The sequence below is a fragment of the Canis lupus genome, chromosome 35, assembly GCF_003254725.2.
Source record: "Canis lupus dingo isolate Sandy chromosome 35, ASM325472v2, whole genome shotgun sequence".
Classification (NCBI taxonomy): Eukaryota; Metazoa; Chordata; class Mammalia; order Carnivora; family Canidae; genus Canis; species Canis lupus.
This window is the reverse complement of record NC_064277.1, coordinates 19539086-19566745: the sequence shown is the minus strand read 5'-3', so window position 1 is coordinate 19566745 and position 27660 is coordinate 19539086. Positions and strand designations below refer to the sequence as shown.

General features: G+C 36.0%; 1 protein-coding gene and 1 long non-coding RNA gene across 8 annotated transcripts in view; one reads left to right on the top strand and one right to left on the bottom strand.

Moving 5' to 3' along the window:
- Positions 1-27660, bottom strand: part of CDKAL1 (CDK5 regulatory subunit associated protein 1 like 1) — a 663852-nt gene that overhangs the window by 342784 nt on the left and 293408 nt on the right. For all 7 annotated transcript variants that reach the window (XM_025443462.3, XM_025443470.3, XM_025443473.3 and 4 more), the window contains one exon: positions 21738-21841. In XM_025443462.3, coding sequence (XP_025299247.1) covers positions 21738-21841 — 104 coding nt within the window. The remainder of the gene's footprint in view (positions 1-21737; positions 21842-27660) is intronic.
- On the top strand, positions 14616-27018 carry LOC112657473 (uncharacterized). Its single transcript, XR_003135046.3, has 2 exons — positions 14616-14888; positions 26658-27018. It is a non-coding gene; the product is annotated as an uncharacterized LOC112657473 (long non-coding RNA).

Sequence of the window (27660 nt, the reverse complement as noted above, 5' to 3'; positions counted from 1 at the left end):
GAGCCTCTGTATAGGCCCTCTGCTAGAAGTACATTATCACGATTTCTCACAATTCATTCAAGTCAATGAGTTAGCATTTTCAGGTTACAGATAAGAAGACTGAGGCTTGGAAAGGTTCAATTACTTGCTCAAAGTCACACACCCGGCTCGCAGCCAAGCCAGGATTCAGACAGTATGACCTCACTGCTCAGCGCTGTATGAAGCTCACAGCCTGGAATATAGGTAATCTCGCTAATGTCTGTTGAATGTATAAGGGGGAAAAAAAAAATCCTGATATTTAAATACTCTGAACACACATGAATAAACTTCAGGAGTTTACTGGCTGGCATATTTTCTGTTCACCACCATGCTATATATTAAATAATAACCAACTAATCTCCCAGGAAATAATTTTGGAGTTTTCAGCCTCTTCTCATTTGCTGCCCTAAATGAACTTATATAAATAGAAAGGAGGGGGAAATGAGATACATCTTATTAATCTTTTAATAAGGAATCTTATCTAAGGCAAATGTGAGAAAAAATTATTTGGGCATCTTAAAGTACTAAATTAAATCACTTCTTATTCTTTCCCATCATGGAGCTAGAGGTATGTGGACACCAGGTTGTCAGATGGCAGCACGGTCGTCAGCAGAAAAGCTCTCCAAGCCTCTGTCACTCCACTGACAAATACGGGCTTCAGAAACATCCCAGCGAGCATTCATGTAGTTTTTGGAAGGAGCTAGTATGTTTTTTTTTTTCCTCTCTCAATTTCCATTTTAGGAAAATTCATGGAAATAAAATGGCAGTGCATGGGGATTCTCTTGGTGGAAAATTCTAATAGGGGTATTTTTACTGTTTATACAAAGCTCTTAAAGAACCACTCAGACTGTACAAATATTATTTTGTATTTATTAAAGAGATTGTGAAATCACTAATCTAATGTCAACTAAATGCAACCCACAGGCTCCAGAGGATTGCCCAAATTATTCTGATACACTATACTCTGTTATAAAATACACAGCATAAAAAAGTTGGCCATTGAATGTCACTTTATTATTACTATTTGGGTTATGTAAATAGATGCTATAGATTCCATTAAAAATGTTCATGATATTAATATTCATATTAATAAAGAAAGCAGCCATAAGTGAACCATATATATCATGCTAGGTACCTTAAATATATTATTCTTAATATTATGTGAAAATATTCATAAAAATTAACTTAGCAGGTTTAAAGCATTTTACTTTCCTGTAAAATATACAGCCTTGAATATCATTTCCTTATTCTTTTTCTAGAAACCCCTGTAACCACTTTTTTCCCCCTGTAACCACTCTTAAGGGTATAGCTCAGTAGCATTAAGTATATTCATACTGTTGTGTAACCCTCAACATAATTTCATATTCTTCAGCTTGACTGAAAAATACGTTTTTGTTATATTTGAGCCAAAAGCTAAGTCAGCTTATAGAAACAAAACATGCAATTTTTAAAAAATTACCGAAGAAAACACACTTTTGGAACCATTTTCTCTTTTGGATATACATCATACTGTTATTTATAAATTATTTGGGGAGGACAAGGTGCATCTGGCCAAACTGAACAGCTATCAGACTATTTTACTTAAGAATAACAACCTAAGTGGTGACTCATTAAGAATCAGATGGTCATGTGGACATTACTCAGGCCGTCAGTACTCCAAAAAAAAAAAAAAAAAAATCGACTTGATGGTTTGTTTTAATATATTTCACACAGCTGAGATTGTGAGTTACATCATATCAGTACCACTGCTGAAAGCGACTCCCAACTAAAATGAGATGAGATACTGAACAGATGAAGTGCTGTTCAAAGTCAGTGTAGCCCAGACTTAGGGGACAGAAGAATTAATGAGAAAATGAGAATCTACCAGATGGTGCTGGAGGTTCCCCGCCGCACATCCGCCACCTCAAGCAGCTTCTATACGTGCAAAGCCCCAGGGCCCCACCTGGTAGTAGCATAATTACCCTAAATGTGCACTTATGTTTCATTACACCTTGGCCATTACTATGTGCACTGATTACAAGTATCAATCCCTTTTCATTTTCATACACCTCTGCAGTTTCATCGCATTTGACTGTGAAAACTCAGCACTCCACTAGCTTCTAACATGCGGCCCATGCTGATAAAACCACAGAGGGTAAATTATTTGTCACTCTACAGGGTGCCAATTCAGTTTGATAAGGATGACATCATCCCCATTTTACCAATAACAATGGCACTAACAAGACCGTGTAATCAACAAACCTCAGTCCTCTGCTAGCCCTGGCAGGTGCAACTCTTTTTATGCTAAAAATAAGCCAACATTAGCTTCCAGCTCAAAACTATTTCTTTTATCACAATGCTAAGCAGAAGTTGGCTTCCATAAGGCACTGCAGCTGCTGCTGCCGCCGCCGCTTCTGCAGATGCCTGCATTAATTGTATCAAGGACATACTGAACTAAGTGCTTATTCAGCACAATGGCTATTGGGGAGCAGCTGGAGGCACAAGACAAACTGTCTTGAAGAGAATGTACCAACCCAGTGTGTAAATTACAATGATGAAGTACAAAGACAGTCTAAGTTTAAGAGTCTAAGAGAACTGCAGAACAGCATGAAAATTTAGCATTATCAATGGAGTCCCAACCAAAGCATTTTCTAAATAAGAAACAGACCCTTTCAGGTTTCAGTAGAACCACTTTTAGAATGGGGGGTGATATTGAGTGCTCTTTCAACACAGCAAAAATAGAAAGTCATCCTTAAAAATATCAACAGTGTTGATAATACGCTTCCTATAAGGATAAATCATATTGTAATTCCCCTTGTGTGTGTGTATTTCAAAGAATTAAGGAGAAATACAAGCATACCATTGTTTATTATACGGAAGCAACATGTGGCTTAAAAGAAAAGACTCATGTGGCTAGCTTTCTTCCCTCTCCTTTTATTACTACTTACTTATTCATGCCTCCTCCATATATCAGTTTTATGTTTTTGGTCATTTCCCTTCCCCTTTCTAACCTTTCCATCAGTGGGCAGAAATGAATTAACGGTGATTAAAGGCTGGTCCAGGTGAGAGGTAATTATGGAGTGCTCAATCATGCCCCTTTGGGTGGGCAGAGGGGAAATGGATGTAAGAAGAGACTGCTGAGGCAACATGTGTCCCTAGAGAGGCATGGGATGAGGGTGAGAGCAATAGGCTCAGGCCTGACCCCAAGTTCCAGGACACTGTCAGCCTTCACCACCGTCTCCCTGATAGTATGCACCCTGCCTAGAAGGGGCCCCAGATAGCCACACACCTGCACTGGTCCTGAAATGGCCTAAGTATACAGTGGGCCTACTGATGTGTCAGTCTGCCTAATGTGCCCGGCCTGTAGTTGACAGCATGACCAAAGGGCTTTCTAGCTGCACCACAGATGCCAATACCACACAGAACACCCTTCAACCAATGAACAGGGCTTTCTGAACTTTCACAGAATGACCCACACTCCTAGTAAAGAGTCACACTTTTACTAATTAGAATTGACCTCAAATCAAAATAAGTATTAGTTACATTTTTTAAATATTCAATTATTAATGCAGTGGAACCTTTCCATCCACAAATCTCCAAATTCACAAAGGAGAATATACATTATATATATACATTATATATACATTATACATTATAATTACATTAATAACTGGCTCTCCTTTAGGTGACATCTTGGACAAAAAACCCAAAGATTTAGTGCTAAGAAACCGCAACTAAGAAACCACAAGAGACTCACTCTACATTACACTGAGATGTGAATTCTAAGTGCTGGCTACACTCACTTAGACAAATGACTTGATCTTCCACTCTGGTCTCAGAATACAGCTATTCAAATACAAATTCAAGCCTCAGAAAATTCACAGTGCTTTTTCCAGATTTTCAAGTTATCAAGAAACAGTTAAAAACACAAATGGTAAATCTTGAATGCCAAAGGTCTACTATGCAAGTCCACAGTAAATGGCAAATGCATTTTGCTTTAATTTTAGCTAAAGAGAGGAAAAAAAGAGTGTTTCCCCTGAAGAAGCTGAGACAGAGTGGTAACACCGTAGGCAAGAGTAACTGGACTTGTAATCAGCACTGGGAAACAACACTTCACTGCCTCTGTAATCATTTCCATTTTTATGTAGCATTTCCTAGCACAATTGCCATGATGCTAAAATGTTATTACCATCATATTCAAACCATTATATCATCTGCAATCCCATAAAATAACAATTAACAGTATGTCTTCATTCAAGTGATATATATGTGAATTTTAAAGTTTCTAACCAATTCAATCACAACAGACACAATTCAAATGATTCCACTCACTTACCCATGACCTTATAATCCATAAAATATGATCTGCATAAGTAGTCCAGGGTTGGACAAGATAAATTCAAAAAAGAATAAGGACAAAATTTGGGTGTCAACCACAGAGCAAGACAGCTATGCCCAAAAGTTTTTGTTTATTTTTTTTCCTGAAACAGGGTTTTTTTTTTCCCTTAGAGTGTATTTGATATTTGACAGATATATTAGCTCTCAAGCATCATTTATCATGTTTATTTTTAATAGGTTTCCTTTAGAACAGCTGCCTAAGATGCTAATCTTTTCTTTTTTCTTGAGCCTTTTGTAAATATTTGAAATAGCTATTCATTAACAGTTGCACATTTATTCAGTCCTGTTGTATGGCTTGTGAACTGGAATTAGCTTTTATTTTATTTTTTCTATCTGTTGGCCAGACTAGAGAAACCCTGCTGTTTGGGTTCAATCTGTCAAGGTTCAAATTATCCTCCAACTGAGAGCTAATCAAGGGCGTCTGACCTGGTTTGCAAATAAACGAGGAACAAAAGTGGGTTTATTTTTTCCTTTCTTTGGAGCACTGGTTCTCAGAAAGTAAAGCAAAACAAGAGCTGGTCGCAAATGCAATTTGCTTAAAATTAAAAACAGGCAGAACTGGCCACTGAAGAAGAAACTAGATTGACTCAGCATTTCTTAAGTACCAGGTTTGGCTCTGAATCCATTTTCTTCTTTTAAAAAAAAAAATGGGAATCAGTTTGCAAATATATTTCAAACTCACATGCACAGTATATCTAAGGACAGTCTGTGGCATGAGGAGAACATAGATTTTAGGCAGTCAAGCTCCACTGACAGGTATACTAGAAACTAAGTATCTTCATGACTTCCAGGCCTCAGGTTACTATTATTAGAACAGATCTTTCTGTACAATTAACATCATTACTACATCCATTTTATGTACATTTCTAAAATATGAAATACATAATTTTCCCTTCTTTTATTTTTTAATTAAGTAAACTCTACCCCCAATGTGGGGTTCCAACTCATGACCCCAGGATCAAAGTCATGTGCTCCACTGCCTGAACTAGCCAGGTACCCCAGAATTTTATTTTAAACATTTTAAATTTCCACATTTGAAAAGAGTTTTTTTTTTTTTTTTAGATTTTATTTATTTATTCATGAGAGAGAGAGAGAGAGAGAGAGAGAGGCAGAGACACAGGCAGAGGGAGAAGCAGGCTACATGCAGGGAGCCCCCGATGTGGGATTCGATCCTGGGTCTCCAAGATCACACCCAACCACTGAGCCACCCAGGTGTCCCAGAGTATTTTGTTTTGTTTTGTTTTACAAATTAAGCAGTTACTTTTAAATATACCTTAATGAACTACTTAATGAATATACTTAAATAGTCTTATTTCCTAGCAAATATTAAAACCCTTTCTCTTAGTATTCTAAGATTTCTAGAGCCTAAAATTAGTCCTTGGATCTGATTTTCAGCATTCTGCTGTTTTTAACAGTTATCTAACCTATTGAAACCATAATGGCCAATGAAACTGAAGACCTGTGAAGTGTGTAGTGCCACCATTCAAGAACATTATGACTGCAACACCACTAAGGGCTTCTCTCAAAATGATCACATCTGATGAAATGACCCCAGTGATCATAATAAACTAAATTGCTCTATAGCAAGCAATGCATTTGCAATATCAAGTATCTGAGTACAACACTTTCCCTGAGGGGCAGCATGCTTGAGTACAAAGTGCATTGGCCCATCAATCAGAAAGTCTCTGTTTCAGGACTCTTGCTCAGACTTGCAATGTAACCTCGCTGTGCTTCCATAAAACAGGGACATGAGCACCAGCAGCTGTAATTCACAAGGTGAACATCATGGTGAAGTCAGATGTAAAAACGCAAAGAAAATTATTTGATGCCCACTTCTTAGACAATTTATTAATATAAAGGCCCACAAAACAGCCTATCATCTGAATTATATTTATAATCATACTTGTATTCATTGGGGAAAAAAATCACTGTCACAAATAAGAATGAAAATAAAAGCAATAAAACCACTGATGTGTGAAGAGTCCATTTTATGTTTCTGGTGGTAGAATTCAATAAATATTTTGCAGCATATAAAATAAATTTTTATTTGCTTGGTCATAGCCATTCTGCGTCCTGGAGTCCATGTTTAAGAATGATGAGCAAGATGGTGGCTGAATAAATCATCAGATGTCAACAATGAGCTGATACCCAACTAGAGAAATACCATGTCTTACCTGAAATACATTGGTCCATATTTGTTTAAATTAACATGAACAAGCCCCTCATCTTTAAGCAGTACCTTCTAATTCAGCAAGTCGTGTTTTAGTGAAGAAAAACTCATATTTGTTTTGTAACTTGTTACCAAGTCATAGTTAATTACAAATTGCTTCTTTGAATGTTCTAATATCCCCTACAGAAAATGTGAAATGTATACAGCATTTCACTGTTACAAATCCTTCACTTAATAGGTACCTGACAAATGTTTTGTTAAATAAATAACGGTAACAACAATTACAATTAAATTGAAAAATAATTTGGCCAATGAGCTAGGGGAAAAAAAACAATCTCTACTCAAAGTGTAAGCTATTTTAAATGTTATTGTTTTAAGTCATCTATACAATAAAGTGCAAAATGTTAGTGAATCTCAGCAAAAACATTACAGATTCAAAATTCAGAAGTGGTATAATTTTCATGTAATTGCAATATTTATGAATTTATAAAGAGCACTTGCAACTTGAAAACTTAGCTGCAGAAATCATATTGCTAGAAACATTCAAATGCTACACTAAGACATTGAAAGAAATCATCTTAAAAATCTATTCAATTTCTTCTCTACTTAACATAGTGCCAAGTTTCTCCTACACACACCCCTATCTGCTTTTTACTAAAACTAATTACGTAGTAAATTCTATCTTCAAGTCAGTACAACTGTAAATGCAGGTCAGACTGTTACATACAAATTATCTCAAGTCTGGAAAACAGAGCCTAGATGTAACCAGAGTAAACTAGATGCAAAAACAGAAATGAATTCACTTGTATACAATATGCAGCAACCCACTTTTTCAAAGAAAACAGGTATTATCTTTTCGGTTCCACTTTTCTTCAACGTTTCTTATGTAAAGTACTCATTTTATTTTAAATATTATCTAGTTTGCCATTATTTGCTAATATAGTATAGTATGGGTATACATGAATATTCACCAAAAAAGAATAATTTTAATTGTGCCCAATTCACATTATCCTCTCTAAAGTATCTCACATCTATGAACAATCCATCTTTCTCTCATTACCATCAAGGGCACTGGCTGATGAGTCCTTCAAACCCCAGGACCCATGGCCAAATGTTCAAATAGGCTCATTCTGGGAGTATTCACTACTTCAGCCTGGTAAAAGGTGGAACACAAAGCTTCCAGTCTATAGTAACAACGATCATAAGTGCGTGTGTGCATGCAAAACACAATTACTGCACATGAACTGTCATGTAAAAATAAGTAAGACTCAGGCAGTCCTTCTCACATAGGAGGGAAAGTAGAAGACAAAACAATGAAACAAATCACTGTAACTGGGGATCCCTGGGTGGCTCAGTGGTTTAGCACCTGCCTTTGGCTCAGGGCGCGATCCTGGAGTCCCGGGATTGGGTCCCGCATAGGGCTCCCTGCGTGGAGCCTGCTTCTCCCTCTGCCTGTGTCTCTGCCTCTCTCTCTCTCTCTCTCTCTCTCTCACTCGCTCTCTCTCTCACTCTCTCTCTCTCTATCATGAATAAATAAATAAATAAAATCTAAACAAACAAACAAACAAAAAACAAATCACTGTAACTGAGCCTGGCAAGCTCTGCCATGGACCTATGAAGAAAATATATACATGACTGAAGAACAAATAATGTGTTACAGAATGCAGAGAGTTGGTGGCCGAAGAGGAGATTTAAGACCAAAATGCAAAACGTCATGAATAATCAATCTGTCATTCCAAAGGTCCTTTATACTCAGTGCGATCTAAGCACCTGTAACACCAGCATCACCTGGGAGCTTAAAATATTGTCTCAGGCCCCACCCAAGACCTACAGGGACAAAACCTTTGGCCTAACAGAATCCCTAAGTGATGTATGTACAGTTTGAGATGTGAGGAGTCCAGTGTTCTTCTGAAATGCGGCCCAGGCACAGACATGTGACAGAGGGTGGGGTAAAAAAGTAAACTATGGTGGCAGAGCATTTTCTTAGGCACTGACTTATTTTCTCCTGTTCCTCTTCCTCCTTCTTGCTCTTTTATTCTATGGTCAAGAACAATATGATATTAGCAATCATTTACTAAGTATTCTCAAAGTATCATAGACTTAGCATTACATTAACTTGTGCTGATGAGCTTTTCCCCTATTAATCAGATAGGAAAAACTGAGGCTGAGAAAAAGTAAAGCAAACAGTTTTCTTAAGGTCTCAGAGCTAATGAGCTACAGCATTTAACCTCTTCTGTTCTTAACCAAAATATCACGTAGTACCTTAGGATTACCTGAGTCACTGGTCTTATCATCCAGGGATAGAATGGCTCACATATTAGACTGTGGACTATAAGCTATCAAAGCTCTGTGATTTTTAATTCTGTGTTTCACAGTTCCTAGTAATATGCCAGTAATAGTTTAAACCGTGATCCTATTATTACCACCATATTTAATTTAATGAGAAGCAATCTTGGATATATTTGGCTAATCTTAAAAGGTATTATAAATATAATAAAGATATTATGAAATTTTATATTAAAATATATTCTTACAAATATCTAACACAATATACTTATGCCTGTACAACACACTGCACTAAAAGTTAGTGGTTTAAACCATTAATTTTAATATTACTCACAATTCTGCAATCTGGGCTAGGCTCAGCTAGGCAGTTCTCTTAATCAATGTAGTAGCTGAAACATTCCACATGCTTCCTTATTCACAGGTCTGGGGTCTCAGTGGGGAAGCCAGAGGATGTGTGGGCTGTCCACACATCTCTCTGTTCATGAGATACTACCAGTAGGGTAGCTGGACCTCCTATGGTGATGCCATCAACTTTGGTTGTCTTTCTCAACATTCCTCTGGCTGCCAGGGATCTTTTCTGGTTCCATGCAAATTTTAGGATTATTTGTTCCCACTCTGATAAATATCGATGGTATTTTGATAGGGATTACATTGAATGTGTATATTATTCTGGGTAGTACAGATATTTTAACAATATTATTTTTCTAATCCATGTTTCCTCCTCAATTCCTTTCATAAGTGTTCTACAGTTTTTAGAGTACAGATCCTTTACCTCTTTGGTTAGGTTTATTCCTAGCTATCTTATGGTTTTTGGTTGCAACTGTAAATGGGATCAATTTCTTAGTTAAAAACAGAAAAAATTTTAATATGCTCTTTGTCCCTGCAACATATTGGCTTAATTTCTCCTTTTTCTGTACTTATTTGCTTACTTATCAAAAATAGTTATGATTGTACAGTATAGGTGGTTTTACAGCATGTTTTTTAACCCAATTATGAAACAACACTTTCCAGGTTATTATAAACTTTGGAAACACTAATACTCAAAACTGTGTAATTCTCCGTCATACAAATATATCAAAATTAAGTGCTTTCCAAACTAGAGAAATGTGGATTTCAGCTACCATATAGATTTAGCATTTCTTAAATCATTCTTCTCAAATAAAGAAAAATAAACAATGGCCCACCTCATCTCAAGGAAATAAAGATATTTTACACACTACACAAATGTACGTGTTCTTTCTATATCTATAAAAATAAATTAGCTAGTTAATTACTTCAATTATGTTGATTCACAGTAGGGAATTATTTCCACAATATACATGTATTTGTTTCATAAAATATGTTTGAGAATTAAATGCCCCTTTGTGCTTCTAATTATAATAGTATGATATTCTGCTTTGAAAGGCTTAATTCAAACTGAGCACCAAAAGTGATTAAAGAAAGAAAAAAATAAAAAAAGAAGAAAGAAAGAAAATCAATACAAATTTATCCATCAAAAAAAAAAACAGACTACAAAAAAAAAAAAAAAAAATCTAGGCTGGTGATTCCCAAACCTGTGCAGCATTCTAGCTAGCTTTAGGCTAGCTCACGGAATCAGAATCTTTTGAGGAAGAGCCTAGAACCTGTATTTTAACTCCACACAGCAATCTGATAAAAGGCCAGGTGTGGCAGGAAAGGAACGGTGTACACACTGCATCTATTATGTAGGAAAAAGAGGTGCAGATTTTTAGTTTATTGCCTCACATCAATGGTATGTTTCTTCTCCACTTCCACTGAATATTTTGATTACATGACTCAGTGTATTTATTTAATAAATAAAGTTTTCTAGACAAAAGTTTCTGGAAGTAGTCCTCATGCATCTGAGTCATGTGTAGTGATTGGTTTGAAAATACAATCCCTGGTCCAACGGCAGACCTACAGAATTGGGAATTTGGCCACATGTCTGCCATTTTTCTTTAAAGATTTATTTATTTATTTTAGAGACAGAGGGAGTGTGAGGAGTGGGGCAGAGAGAGAGACAGAATCTCAAGTGGACTCCTCCCTGAACAGAGCTCAATGCTGGGCTTGATCTCAGAACTCTAAGATCATGACTTGAGCTGAAATCAAGAGTTGATGCTTAACCAACTAAGCTACCCGGGTACCCAGCCCCCCACCCCCCTTTTTTTAAAGCTTTATTTTAGAGAGAGTGCAAGAAAAGAGGGGAGGAGCAGAGAGAAAGGGAGAGAAAGTACAACCTTAAATATAAACCCCAAAGGTCCAGGGATTATTCACAGAGACAGTAAAGCTTAAGATTCACTTCTACAGATGATTATTACTACAGCATTATTCACTTTCCTTAACTAAAATTGAACAAATCAGAAAGATCTATGTGGAGTGGATGGTCATCGAAGCATTCATTCTATCCCTTATTCATTCAATTCATTCTTTTCGTCAGATCTTGTTCATTCTTTGCCAATTACATTTTCACAGGTTAAACCCTCTTCCCCCATGTTCTCATCTTTCGTTTCTTGACATCAGAAATGATGAACTAAAGGGCTTACTTTTTAAAGGCAGCAACCTAAATCAAACTTTTTCTTTCTTACATTACAAATAACAAGAAATGTGTTGGAACTTACCAAGAGAAATAAAAAAAATATATAACAGAGAGCAACAAATAAAAAGAAGTACAGAAATTTATAACCTCTGAAGAACAGCCAAGGTCCTACTAACAAATATTTTTTTTCATGCAGAAAATTATGCTTGCCATACCTGACATTGTGCAAGTATGTTTACTGCAATTTAATATCCACACAAGCAGGAGGAGAGATTTAATAATTTTTCAGCTGAGATGAATTGACAGCCAGTGGTAGAAAACTGCAGACTCCGTGGAATCAATAAAAGCTGCTGGCATCACAAAGTCGTACTTTTGCCCAGAAAACATCTCACAAAGGTCAGGTTTACAAACCACCAGGTAGCAGTATTACTTTCACATCTTTCCAGGGCTATTAAAATTCCATTAAACAGCCTTCCAAAACTAACTTGCAGCCGTTAAAGTTCACCAAAAGATCCTAGAGACAGATCAGCCTCAGTCCAGACACTAAAAGCAAACCTTTGGTTAACTTCTCTCCCCCATCCCCAAAACGCTTCTGTAGAATTCTGTTTAGAAGAAGAAGAAAAAAATCAAAGCCAATATGTGTTTATTTCTAACTATATATGTGGACCTAAGTGGGATATACCCACTTAGTGAAATGATAGACACCCATTAGCTATCAGGAAATAGTTTCCAAAAGTAAATTATTTCTGTTGCAAATCTTGGAAAGCCACCACCACTGAATATCTGGTGTCATAAAATCAAGCCTGTGTTATAAGACACAGTACCTAGTTGTGCCTGAAGAACGGATGAAACTAAGCAATATCTCTTGCCCACTTTAAAATTTAGCTTTTCCAGGCCATATTTTCACTATAGGTTCCAAGTCGCATGTGGAACTTCATCAGGCCCCATTATTTCAAGATTAGCAACTCATTCAACATTTATTGAGCACCTATTAAACCAATATGCACAATGCCACATATGCCCAGCCCCATGCCCTCCTGGCTGAGTCTTCCAGCCTAAACCAAAGATGGAAGGAAAGGGGAAATGTGCCATTGAGGACAAAGAGTCCACCTCTGGGCAGAGATGCATGGCAAGAGTCTTCATTAAGTACTTTAGTTTTCTCCAAAAGACATAAACTTCATTATTTGTTTATTGGATCTCAAAAGCAAAAGGATTTGCACTCAAGCAACACAGAATACGGGCATCTTCAGACCATAACAGAGAGCAAAGAACTCTGGTGCCCTACTCAAACCAAATGCCTGGCTGTAAGAGCTGTATTTGTAGTTGGAAATGGGCCATGTGTTCCTCTAAATCAGTGGTCTCTGCATTTTGGAAAATCACTTTCTTGAATCAGTCAAAAAACTTAAGAATGCATCCCCATCAATGCATGTCATTAATTATACTCATGCATTTTTGTACTAGTGTATTATGTACAATATAAAATATATGCAAAAGAAAAATTTAAAGGATGAGAAAATGCAAATAAACACAAAGTTTAATATTTTCTTCCCGCACTCCAAGGAATCATCTCACAGGATAACCCAGAGTGTGCAAACCCCTACACTATTAGTTTCTACTGTGGGATCCCTTTGCAGTGCCCAAAAGCTTCAGAAGTGGGACCAGGTCCCTGCAGAATCACAACTAGTTGGGATGTATTGTTTTAGCCTTCCCCAAAAGGCTTTCAGAGCGTTACACTTTTCAGGACTTGGCTACAAGTTTCAACAAGGAATGCCAAAAGACACAACTTTAAGAAAGCAGCATGTGAATTTCAGTGTGACAGAGATGCTGTTGAGAAGTGCTATATCACTCAGTTCTCTCTATATGAACTCACTCTGAAAATCTTTCAAATCTAATTGTGAGACCCAAGGAATTTAACAAAAATCCCCTAACCCCTGGACAAGCAGAGCAGGACTAACTCCATTTTGTGCTACACCTGCCATCTCATGTATAACCCCCACATGACCCGCTTATTGCTTAAGGCACGCCCCCACCCTAGTCAAGCCGCTGAGCACACCCTTACGGAAAACCGGCTCATAAGAATGTAAACCCTGCCTTTTGCCCGCCAAACCTGTGCACCAATTCTGACCAGAGTGATAGGCTAGTTCAAATGGTCACTATAGGGTAAATTGTAATTCAATTGGCCACCTGCGTGTGGACTGACATGACTATGCAACTTTCTGTGTGTTACAAACTCATTGGCCACTGGCCCCTATCAAACTGCTAAGCCTCTTAACCTTGGGGTCCAAGTCCCTGCACCACTGTGTCGGGTACACTTGGATCCAAGCTCGAGCTTGCAAATAAACCCTGGTGCGTTTGCATCGATGTTGGCTCCTTGATGGTTTCTCAGATTCGCAATCTTGGGCACAACACTAATGCCAAGCTGGGTTTGTTTGTTTGTTTTTTTCCCTTATGTACAATAAGTTTTCAAGAAGTTCAGGAGTTTACACTGCATATGTGACTACGGCCTACTTTCAGTGTTGCTATTCCCCGTCAACACTCGACTTCTATATTCTCATCTGTTTTTCCAGAATCTCGTTATTTTATGTATATTTCTATACTTGCATACTTACAAGCTGTTTTGTAGAACACAATGAGAAAAAATGCAGCTCCTCAATAACAGTAAGGGATTGATGACACTCTAGATTTCCTATATATGGATACAAAAAGGTATTTCCAGATGCTCCAAGTTTTCTGGGCTCTGGATTATGTGTACTGTGAACTAGGAAAATCCAGAGAATTATGAACAAATGCCGCTCTGCTTGAACAGCCTCAGGACGGCATCTCTGTTTCCTACAACAAAGATAAGCTGTTTGCTCCACTGTCAGTAAACTTTATCCAGTGGCCTCCCTATATTACTGGCATAAGTAATCAAAGGCTGATTATAATAATGTATTGTTATTCTGACTTTTCTAAAGCATGTGCCTATTATCAGAAACATGAACTATTTCTGACAAATGTTCAATCAATATTTATTGAATGAGTAGAAAAATAATAACTATATAGTTCCAATAGTTACTTCAGTGAAGGAATCACTGCTTGGTTTCTCTCTTTCATAGACTGCCAGCATCACAGAAACCCCAGAATTCAGAACAGGAGGTAGATTCTACTTAGAATACTAAGCATATTCCAATGGCAGTGGTGACAAGAACTCTGTGGAAAAGGATTCTGAGAAACCCTGTTTGGTTAGTAAAGGGGGTCCAGAATTAGGGAAGGTGGAGACGTAACCCAGGTAGTACTGATTTGTGGACACCACCCCACAAATCCAGGATTTGTAGATTTTTTTTGGAAATCCAGGTGCTTGTACATGTTAAAGGCTCAGTGACTTTTGTTATCTGCTTCCTGGTTCTGGGTACGTTAGTTTTCATTAGCCCAACTTGCTATCCTGTCCTTCTAAAGTAGGAGGAGCTCCTTAATGACAAGAACCATGTGTTGTTTTTTTCATCTTTTCAGTTCCCGGACAGAACAGTAAATACTTAGTAAATGTCAGCTGACCCTTTTGTGATACCTTGGGCATAACAAAAATCATTGCCCCTTTTGACTTACATAAGCACCTTTGCATTCTGAAACCATCAGTTGACTCTCAGGGTGATGTCTGCAAATTGACAACACTTGTGTTGTCCCGCCCACCTCCCTAAGTCAGCTCATTCCTTACTAAAGGACCAGAGTTTCCTCTTCAAGATCCCTCTCACCTGATGTGGAGAGGCTCGGTTCATTTTACAGCTTCAACCAAAAATTCTCTTAACTAGCAGTTCTCAACTCTAGTTCTCAGCTCCGGCTATACATCAGACTCCCCTGTATATTACAAAGTGCAGGGCTCCCTGTCCACCGAAAGTGTGGTGCAACTGTCAGGAACGGGACACAGACATAAGTCTGGTTTGGGTTTTATAACCACCAAGTGACTACAATGAACAGCCAGACTGAGAAACACCGATCTATTTTAGATCAACATTAGGCCCTAAAGACCATGTCCTTCTCTGGCGGATTGATGACCTATATTAGCATGCTGCAAATAACAGGAAATTCTGCCATAGAGAGTCTTCTCTAATTTTGTTAGCTTTCCCCAAAGTTGACCAACGAACTCTTTCATCCTGCTACAAATACAGCTTTAATGAAACACAGCCACATCCATTCATTTATGCATTGTCTACGTTTGCTTTCACGCTACCAGGGCAGAAATAAACTGCTGCAACAGAGGCCTTAAGGTCCACCAAGCCTAAAAACCTTACTTGCCCAGCCCTTTCAAGAAGGGCCATTTTCAAGAAAATGTCTGCCATGTTACTAAGGTGCATTAAGGAGTACAGGTATCTGCATTGAGGTGTATTAAGGAATACAGGTATCTCCCACTGGACTGGTATATTAAGGAATATAGGTGTCTCTCATTCTTAAGTTCATGTTAGGCCTCTGCTTTTATGAAAGACCTACGCTGTTACCTATTATTACCTATCTTCTGCTAACTGAAAGAAATCCAAAGAGGATTTTCGTTTTTAGCAAAAGAAAAAAAAAAAAAGGGCGAGAAGTGAAAGCAGCATTTAGCATTTGTTTTGCAGTAAGCCCTGACAGGAGGCAGCTCACACCCTGAGCAGCTCCAGTGGCCCCTCCGAGCTCCTTCCCAGGAAACTACACTCATCCTCCCAGCCTTGAGCCACCACAGCTCAGAACCCTGTGTGTGAGCATCTGTGCTTTAGCTCTATTTATTTTGTGTATCTGCTGGCAAGATGTGCCTGTTCTAAGGTATCAGTAAAGCCTAAGAGGGGTTATTTTTTGGGTCTGAAAAATACTCAAAATTGTTTCCATATAAATTAACGGTAATTGCTTCTTTGCTTTACGCCACTCTGGCTTATAGAATATTTCATGGGGATGCTCTATTTGCGGATAGCGGAAAAACCTGTGCAAGAAAGAAATATTAATTAGAAAGAAATACTAATCTAAGCTGGCCAATTCAGGCTGGATTCTAAAGGTCCTGAGGCCAGGACCTCAACTCTACTTCAACTATGGTGGCTCCACTTTTAGTTTTTAAACTTCATTTGAGAAAGGATTCCCTTTATTGCTAAAAAGGAAAGAAAAAGAAAACAAAAGGAAAAGATCTGAACAACCCTGTCTTAGAAACTCAGAGATCTGAACAAAGGCCAGATAAATTTTACTCTGCTTTACCAAAGACAGACATAAGAAGCTTTCTCTGAAATCAAAATGATTAATCTCAGCTTACTTAAATCGAATATCTGACACACGACTATTTAGGCATCATGTCCTCCTATCAAGTTATATGTATTAGACACATCACATTTATTTAGCTCTCCTATTAAAATTCTTTTTGAAAAATTACTATTTAATTTTTTTTTAAAGAATCAGCAGAAGAGGCTGTGTAGAGACTCTATCTGGAATTTCTATGTATGACCAGCTAAAAGCATTTTTATTCTATTATTCAATGTCTCTTAGGAAAATAATTCTTGTTTGTGCCTACAGTCTCAAAACATATACATACTTCATTATAAACTATATACTTCCTTTTATGCACTCATATCAAAGTGTAAGTATCACTGTTATTTCTTTATTCTTCTGTAGAGCCAGGATTCACAAGTTTGTAAAATTATCTTCCCTCTTTGCAAACACAATAAACATTTTTTATAGCTTTTATTTTCAGGGTCTGTTAACATGTATAACCCTTTATTGTAAGCTGTCTAAAATCCTCCTTGGAAGTTGACAATGTATAACAAACATGTAACATTATTAATCCTATAGGAGAAAGAAATTTCTCTATGTGAACACTGCACAAATGAAAAGATAAAAGAGTCAAAGAGACATGTGAATAACTGCCATATAAATTAACAGGATGTAATTATTGGTCTCTTTTCTGATCTCAGATCAAAATCAAGATATAGCAATCACTGCTAAAACTGATGAGTCAAATGTAGCTTGATATAAACTATCAAATTCAACAATCTAGGTTCATACATCCAAAAATCAAATACTGCTTATATCCTTTCCTACCTAAAAGTTTAGGGGTAATGTTTTCCAGTTGCATTTCATAGTTAATCTTACACACAGCAGATAGTATCTTTGCAAATCTCAAATAAAACAGAATTCATTTTTTTTTAAATTTAACATTAATACTAAAAACCAAGAAACGTTCTCCCTGCTTTGAATATATCTTAATTTATTTACCTTTCCATAACTGGTTTATGCCACTTATCCTGTGAGGGTTTTTTACATTTATGAGGGAGAGAAAAAGTAGCAACACACAAATGAGATCTAAAAAAGCACACAATCGCTATAAAAACAGCTCATCCATCATCTCTACATTTTGATTCCAGAGACAGCACTGAAAGGTGTTGTTTCCACACCACTCACCCAGCACACTTAAAAAGGTTTGCTCCATCACTTATACAACTGAAACTGATTGATTAGCTGCTAGAGAAAAATCAATACAAATATCCTAGAAAACACTAGCTTGTAAATTCATTCTGGCCCCAACAAAGTCCTGGTCACAGCTTGACATGTTTTTCTAGATATCTAAAATGCAACCATGTCAAACCCCAGTCCTCAAACACCGCGATGCCCAGGAATTTTTAAAACCTAAACCTCAGCAGAGGTGAGGAGGTAAGGGGGAATGCTTCCCCAAAGTCTGTTACAACAATGAAAGGAGAAGCTCAAGTTATGATAAATCTTATATTCAGAACTGGCCACAAAAATGATAAACATGGAGGGCAGCCTGGGGGACTCAGCGGTTTAGTGCTGCCTTCGGCCCGGGGCGTGATCCAGGAGATCCCGGATCGAGTTCCACGTCAGGCTCCTTGCATGGAGCCTGCTTCTCCCTCTACCTGTGTCTCTCCTTCTCTGTGTGTGTGTGTCTCTCATGAATAAATAAATAAAATCTTTAAAAAAAATGATAAACATGTTGAAAAGGTGAAAATGTCAAGAGGACCAGGTTGAGGGGAAAAAAAAGAAAAAAGTTAGGAAACCAACTAAATACAAATATATTTTTTTTGTAAAAGGTAACCTAAAGTTTCTATATAAAAATATAAATAATTTTGACTTTAATGTTATCCATTCAAAATTTAACGAGCTCTCTTTCTCACTTTTTGGCAGCTGAATGTATAGTCAGTATATTTTTAGTGCTTTGGGAATCCACTGTACATTCAGAATGATTTCGTGATTATTTCAGAATTTCTTCTGAATGCTCCCTTGCCTTTGGGTCAACCCTTAGTCTCCTCATTCATTATACTACTGAGAAATAAATTTTTATGAATATAAAATGTTTCATAAATATGCTATTCAGAAAGAAATTGTGCTCTTATCGTATCATATGACAGGCAATCTGGATTCTATTCTAACCCCATTCTACAAGTGGTTCAGTGTTTTTAAAAATCATTTAGTATTTCTGATGCATAGTCATCAAAAATTTGAAGAGAAAGAAAGGAAATGTACTTTGCAGGATGGCAAATTTCACGTCTACTGGCCGAGTGGCTTTCATAATACTAAAATTTACGGCAGCATATTTAGAGTTTTCACCTTAGTCTCTCAAAGAACCATAATGTTTATTATTAATTACAGGACCATTTAATAATGGTGTTGTGCAGAACTGACCAGGTTCTAGCTCAAAGAATATTCCTAACACCTGAATTATTGAAGAAATAACTATGCAAAAGTCATAGAGATCAGAGAGAATTTCTTCTATTTACCTTCATAATTATTCTTCACAATTTTAAAGCTCACATACAGAAAATCTATAAGATCAGAAATAACCAAATGTCTTTGACAGAAAAAAAAGATAATGAGCTAACTTAATGCCTTTAAAATTTGATTATCAATGGGTATTTCCTATAGTGGAAAAAGATTTTAAGGCCATCTTCAGCGTGAATTTGCTTTTCTCAAATTAAGAGAATGAAAGGTAGCAATCACACCAAATAGTTTCTATCTATAGAGACATTTTTCCTAAAACATAATTAGCAGCAAAAGAAAATCTGTCACTTGACTCTAGTCATTAATGTCTGTTACAGATGTTCTAATACTCTCACTAAAAATTAGACTTTTTGAATTCAGTTTAAATTCCTTCAGTTTAAGTAACATAACATGTCTTCTTTATAAAAGAACACAGCAAATTACTTCCTGTAAGTTATCTCAAATTCTAACACCAAATAGTGCCAAATGTCACAGTAACGAGACCATGGCTTGGAGGGGCCAAGTACTTCTTCAGACCATGGTGGCTGATAAGCAGCAGAGCACTGTTTCAAATTCAAACCCTCCTATGACAAAGGGCATCAAATACCTAATGACTTGAAAGTTTTCCTAACCACCCTGGCTTGCCTAGGAAGTTCTGACCTCAGTATTTTAGTAACAGTATCATGTATCAATCAGATGAGCTCATCAGTCCAAAAAAGCATTCAGTTTCAGCTCTCACATATAGATAACAAGAAAACAGAAATGTTACATGGACTATATTCCATGGTTGGGAATAAAAAGGCAATGTACCTATACACACACCCCCAAACACACACTCATGATGATGAAAGCAATACTAAATCAAGCTGTTCTAATGCTTTCTCTATGAATAAACACTGCATCACTGCTAACATCTGATATTCTTTGTAATATTAACATTAACTGGCCCAACCCACTGGTCATGATGATGTCAAGTAACAACAAAGTCTGATAGAAGTCACACCCTGTACTTACATTGCTCACAGGGCATTTCTGAAGATAAACCAGAGAACTAAGTTGAATATCTTTAGAAAAATTCTATGATTCATTTATAAAAACTGTGATTATTCCTTCCTGGTTTTTACCTCAGGTCACATGTAATACAAAAAGTGTGCATACTATGTCATGAAGCAATCACATCAAAATGTCAGGATAGGTTATGGGTGAGAATAAATATAAGGGAGCCAAGAGACTACGTTCACTTCCTAGCCAGTAATGTATCAGTTTTATATCTTTAAAATAAGTTTTCAGGGTAAAGTGAGAAGATTTTTAAAAGTTATAGTTAGCTGTGGTTAGAAATGTATAATGTTGGAGAATTACTTCAAAAGAACTAATTCATACTCCTACCAATTTGCAGTGTTTGGTGGATACATCCTAGAGTTTTCATATCCCCATTTTCTGACAGATATATAGAAAAATAAATTTAGAATTTATTTGGAATGCCAGCAAAGGCATAATTTTTTCAAATAGATGAGGTTTCTGTGTAAATGTATGCCCTTTCTGAACATGCCTTAATGTAGTCATGTTGTACAGAAGGCAACTGCACAGACTGTTCTTCGGATTCAGTCATTACTGGACTCTAAAACCCAACACTGGCAAGAGTCAATGAGTTGCCTTTTATTTCCTATTCAATACTAGTTAAATGTGAATGAAGGGACTAAACTAAGAAACAGAAAGAAATTGTCAGGGCGTGTTTATCAATCAATCAAGGGTACTTTTTTCTCTATTATAAAGAGCATTCCAAAATCACGTTGATGAAAGCTTTACGTAGATTAAAGAGACACATTCAGAACTCCTACTTGCACTCTCAGGGTGTCAGGTACTGAAATAGCACTTCAAGTTCCTTGCTAAGAGAGGTACATTGCCAATAACTATTAACTCACAAGATTATGAGACAATAGATTATATCATGTTGGGTATAAAGACACACTAATGTTACACACACATTATAAACAAAGACAAAAGAGGAAGTTTATGGTTTAAGCAGTTATGTGTCAACACAACTGTGACTCATGTTAAAGATAAGTCTTACCATATACTGAGAAATACCTATACAAATCATGTTTTCCAGCAAGTGATGATTCAAAAGTAGCTGGCTACCTACACAAAGAATCATCCTCATTAGTACTCTCTACCAGCACCACTGTTTGCTGTTCCAAAGTTCTACAGATAAAGAGGGTTTGATCTTTTCTGACTGAGAGTAAAATCTGCCTTTTTTAAGACTCCTGGAAACATTTATTCATTCTACATTCCAAGTCCAAAAATTACCAAAGGAAGAGATAGAAGTCTTAAAAAGTATTCCCCTCAGTCCACAAAAGTCTTACAACACGTCAGACAGCCATGGATTTCATTTTTATATTTTATCTTTTATATGAAAAGAAATGGGTGATAAGTTCAAAATACATCATAAGTAAATGGAAGAGTGGTAAAAGAAGAGTAATGTGAATACTACAACATGGCTGACTGAATCTGATAACATTTCTACTGTATGAGCTGAAATATTTGTAAACTCTTCAGAAAGTTAAAGGAGCATGTATCTAAAGTGAAATGTTGTTTAGAAGACTATTATGATTTGTTAGTAAGACTAAAATCACACATGATTCTAGAAACTCTTACCTTGAAAAGACTGTTTGGCTCTTTCTACTAGTTCATCAATTGGGTAACTGGCCAAATTTCCTCTGGCATGTTTAGTTTTGCAGTAGGTACATGCATTGAGACACCTGTTCAAATGATAATAATAAACAAAGCTCAAATTTTTAAAAGAGATAGTACACACTTAACATGAAAAAAGGCCTAAAACATACAATAAGATGTTATTTTAGTTATTTTAGTAATATGTGCCACTTTATAGGAGAAATATTAAAAAAACAGTATCTACCATACTTGATAATTTTATTTCCACCCAGCACAGAAATTTACAATTCGCAATTCTTTTAAGTTTCAACCACTCAAAAATGATTACACAAATCTTACAGTATTATCTTCATATGATCATATCAATAAGGAATAAAGTTTATAAGCTTACAATGATTAACTAATCAAAAGAAATTCGAGATCCACGTTTTTTTAAACCATTTGACATTGCTTGGCCATTGTAAAAATAGAAATTTAATGTTGCTTAGGTATACTGTATTATTTAGAAATGATAATAAATAGGTAACACAGCATTCTTATTAAAAAAAAACACCCTAAAATAAAAAAAAAACACCCTTAGAAATTTTCAGATTAACATTTTTCACTCCTGAAATCAAAAAAAAAAAAAATATATATATATATATTAAAATAAGTCTAATGAATACTCCCTAGGATTATATTAGAAAAAGTAAACAAGGAGAATGACATTAGTTTTGAAAAATAAAAAATAGATTTTATACATTCAAATGCTATAATAAGCAGCAAGGTTTTAAAACACCATCATTACACAAATGCTTTAAAATTTCAAAATGAGAAATAAATTAACTTTTAATAATTGAACCTGACCAATGTGTAATTTTGTTAATATCTGACTATGAGATACATATGAATCACTGTACTCTGTGGCCAAGTATACAATGCTTAATTTCTGATTATTTTTACATGGCACTCTTAAGTAATACATATATTCTGAATTGATTTTTTTTTTACTGTTTTTCCAACCACATAATTTAAATAACTAACATTCTTTTCTTCCTAAGCAATTTACATTTTTTTTGAAGATAAAACATAGATTGTGGCCTCTCTCTTATAAGCACAAATTCAGGATCCCTGGGTGGCACAGCGGTTTGGCGCCTGCCTTTGGCCCAGGGCACGATCCTGGAGACCCGGGATCGAATCCTGTCGGGCTCCCAGTGCATGGTGCCTGCTTCTCCCTCTGCCTATGTCTCTGCCTCTCTCTCTGTGTGACTATCATAAATAAATAAAAATTTAAAAAAATAAGCACAAATTCTAGTCTCTCAGTTGTTATAGGTCTTCTTTTTTTCAGTTTCCATTCATCCCATAAGAATGAAAAAGAGAAAACTGTTGCTGGCCTCTCCATGGGACAGTAACTCACTTTTGTTTAGCCTTGATTGAGTATCAGACCCTTTTCTGGATGTTTTATATTCTCACTCATCCTTCTATAGTTCCGTGTTACCATCCCCATTTTACAGATGAAGAATTACTTCAAAAACATCTGATAATCAATTGATACCACAGAAATATGAGAGATAAGATACTAGTATGAACAACTATATACCATATAGTTCAATCTAGAAGAAATCTAGAAGAAATGGACAATCTAAAAGAAATGCACCAATTCACAGAAACATATAACCTACATAGGTTAAGTCTTAAGAAATAGAAAATCTGAATAAATCAATAATGAGTTAAGAGACTGGATCATATCCCACCATAGAAAAGCACAGGACTAGATGGTTTCATCAGTGGCGAATTTTATAAAACATTTAAAAAAAGAACGAATACCAATCCTCTTCAGACTCTTCCAAAAAGCAGTAGAGGAAGGAACACTCTCAAATTGACTTTATAAGGTCAATATTATCCTGATATCAAAGCCAGATAAGAATATTTTAAGAAAAGAATACTACACGTGAATATCCATCATGAATACAGATGCAAAAAAATCTCAACAGAATAATAGCAAACCAAATTCAACAGCATACTAAAAGAATTACACACCATGATCAACTGGAATTCATCCCTCAGTAACAAGGATGGTTCAACACACAAAAATGAAGAACTCTGATACAACACATTCACAGAATTAAGGATTAAATCATGTTTATCTCAACAGATGCAGAAAAACTATATGACAAAATTCAACATCCAGTCACAATAAGAACTCTCAACAAACTGGGTATAGAATACTATACTACAAGACAAAAGACCATACATGACAAACCCACAGCTAACATACTCAATGGTAAATGGGTCAAAGCTTTTCCTCCAAGGTCAAAAACAAGACAAAGGTATCCACTCTTCCCATTCCTATTCAACACAGTTATGTAATTCTTAGCAGAGTAATTAGGCAAGAAAAAGAAATAAAAGGCATCTCAATTAAAGAGGAAAGGGTAAAATCATATTTGTAGGTGATATGATCTTATACATAAAAAAAATCCTAAAAACTCCACCAAAAACCTGTTTGATCTAATCAATAAATTCAGTAAGGTTAAAGGATACCCAATTAACATACAAAAAAACAGTAACATTTCTATCACTAACACTTTATCTGAAAAAGAAATAAAGAAAAAAATCTTATTTATAATAACACCAAAAACAATTATATAGGAACAAATTTAACCAAGGAAGTAAAAAAAAAAAAAAATGCTGAAAACAATAAGACAATGATAAAAGAAACTGAAGAAGATACAAATAATTGAAGAAATATTCCACGCTCATGGATTGGAAGATTTAATACTGTTAAAATGTCCATACTACTCAAAGATGTCTAAAGACTCAATGCAATCCCTATCAAGATTCCAATGGCATTTTTTACAGAAATCGAGAAAACAATCTTACAATTTGTCTAGAACTACAAAAGACTCTTAATAATAGCCAAAACAGTCCTGAGAAAGAAGAACACAGCTAGGAAGCATCACATTTCCTGATTTCACACAATATTACGAAGTTACAGTGATCAAAACAGTACTGTAGCAGCATAAAAACAAATAGACAAATGGAAGAGAATTAAGAGCCCAGAAATAAACTTATGCACATACACTCAACTAACATTTGACAAAGGAGGCAAGAAAATTCAATGGAGAGAAAGCCAAGAACCTGCAGTGGAAAAAAAGAAATTCAACTCAGTAAATGTTGCCAGAAACCTAGATGTTCTCTTGCAAAAGAATGAAACTGGACTATTGTCTTATACCACTTGCAAGAATTCATGTGAAATAGATTAAAGATTCTTATGTAAGACCAAAGCCCGTAAAAGCTCTAGAAGAAATTCAAGGAAGAAACATCCTTGGCATGGGTCTTAGCAATGATTTTTCAGATGTGACACCTAAAGCACAGCAACAAAATCAAAAATAAACAAGTAGGACTACATCAAACTAAAAAGCTTCTGCATGGCAAAAGGAGTGATCAACAAAATGAAAAGGCAGCCTACGGACTGGAAGAAAATATTTTCAAATCACACATCTAATTAGTAATATATTAAGTGATTCAAATATTTGATTATTATTACATAATAAGAAATTTATAATATCCGATTAAGGGCTTTATATCCAAAATATATAAGGAACTCAACAGTGAAAACAAACAAATCTAATTTAAAATGGCCAAAGAATATGAATAGACATTTCCAAAGAAGACATACAAATGGCCAACAGGTGCATGAAAAGGGGCTCAACATAACCAGTCATCAAGGAAATGTAAATCCGAACTACAATGAGATAGCACTTCACACCTGTTAGAAAGGTTATCATCAAAAAGACAAAAGATAAGTGTTGGCAGGGATGTAGAGAAAAGAAAGGAAACATTTGGCCACTGTGGGTGGGATGTAAACTGGTGCAGCCACAATAAAAAACAGTATGGAGGTTCCTCAAAAAGTTAAAAATACAAGCATCTGATTCAGCAATTCCACTTGAGTATATATCCAAAGGAAAGGGAATCACTATCTCACATATTTGCATCTTTGTTGTCATTGCTTTATTTACAATAGCCAAGACATGGAAACAACTGAAGTTTCTCCAACAGATAAATAGGTGACTAACACAAGTGGTGTGTGTATTCATACACAATGTAATGTCATTCAGCCGTAAAAAGGAAGGAAATCCTGCCATTTCCAACAACATAGATGAACACTGAGGGTTTTACATGCTACATGAAATAAGTCAGACAGAGAAGCACAAATAGTGTGTGACCTCATTTATAGGTGGAATCTACAAATAAACTCAGAAACAGAGATGAGACTGGTGGTTGCCAGAAATGGGAAGTGGGGGTAGGAAATGAGTGAAGGTAATCTAAAGGTATAAAGTTATAGTTATAAGATAATTAAGTTCTGGGGATGCAATGTACAGCATGGTGATGATAACTGTCAATATTGTATCTTACATTTGAAAATTTCTGAGACCTAGATCTTAAAACTTCTCACAAGAAAAAAATGTTACCCATGTGTAGTAAAGTTAACTAAACTTAATGTGGTAAGCATTCCAAAATATAGACATACATCAAATCATCATGTTGTATACTTTGAACTTATATATAGTTATGTGTCAATTATATCTCAGTAAACAGGGGGAGGAGGGGGTAAGTCTAGTAAGTAGCTAACTCAAGACATCCAATAGTTGAGATTCAAATTTAGGCCAACCAAATTTCAAACTCCATGCTGTTTCTATACCAATCTGACTCCCCAGAACAAATGTGTGTCAAACATCTTAGCTACATACAGGTGCAAATAGTAAAATAGTCAATTATCTGACATGAGATACAGGTAACATATGTATTCAAAGTTACGGCCAGTACTTATCACCCTGTATATGAACTTAGTTGTCTAAAACATGTGCTTCTCTCTTTTATTTTTTGGAAATCTAAGACTAAAGCTTCTTTTCTATTCCCTAGCCCAAATCAGTTATCTGTGTACAAATTTCATTTTTCATCTTCCTGCTGGCTCTGGGGCAAAATGTGTAATCTCATTTGATAAGTCACGTCATGAATTCTACTGCTCAGGTTCTCTCAGCGCTTCTCAAGTGGCACCATGATAACATTCAATGCAGCAAGCCCTACCATTCCGTCGCCTGTGATATCCCCTTGTAATGGGCATTCACTCTGGGCAAATCAGCGCTCTTGCAAAGAATCTGCTTTCATCATCTCCTGAAACTACTTCAAGTCTCCTGACTGACCTCTCTCTTTTATTCCTGTAACTAATGTAGAGCTCCATAAATTATGGGACAATCATAATAAAAACTACTACTATTTCTGACTTGGGCTATTTCTTAAAAGTAATGTGTTAAGGGACACCAGCCTGAAGGTGAAGGAAAACAGAAGAAGGGAAACATATTTTAAACATTTATAACATGAATGAATTAACACATGTAAAGTACTTAGAAGAGTGTCTATACCTAGTAAGTGATTATAAGTGCTGGCCACTGGTTGTTTAATGTGACTGTTCTAAACAAATCTGCAAGGAAATAATTATGCATTATCATGTTCCAGGTGTACCTAACTTTATGGAACAGATGTGTTGCCGCTAGGTTGGCTTAAATCAACTGTGGAAACTAAATCATATTTTCCTACTGGCTCACTTAATAAAGATGGAAATGTATCCCCCATGGAAAAGTCACTCATGAAAATTCACTAAAACATCTTAATAAAGCAAGGTGATATTCGGAAACATTTATAATAATCAAAATAAGCCAGTAAGTATAAATATTACATTAAGAATTCAAAATATTCTTCACTAAACTGCTCCCCTGGGGTTAATTAGGGTTGCTGATGTGATATGTTTTTTAAGTTCTAAACTATTTTTTGTATAAGACAGACTCATCCTTATCTGCAGTTATCAAAACAATATTTTATTTTGAGAAAGTGAAAATTTCTATAAAGCTTATTTCTTCAAGCATGT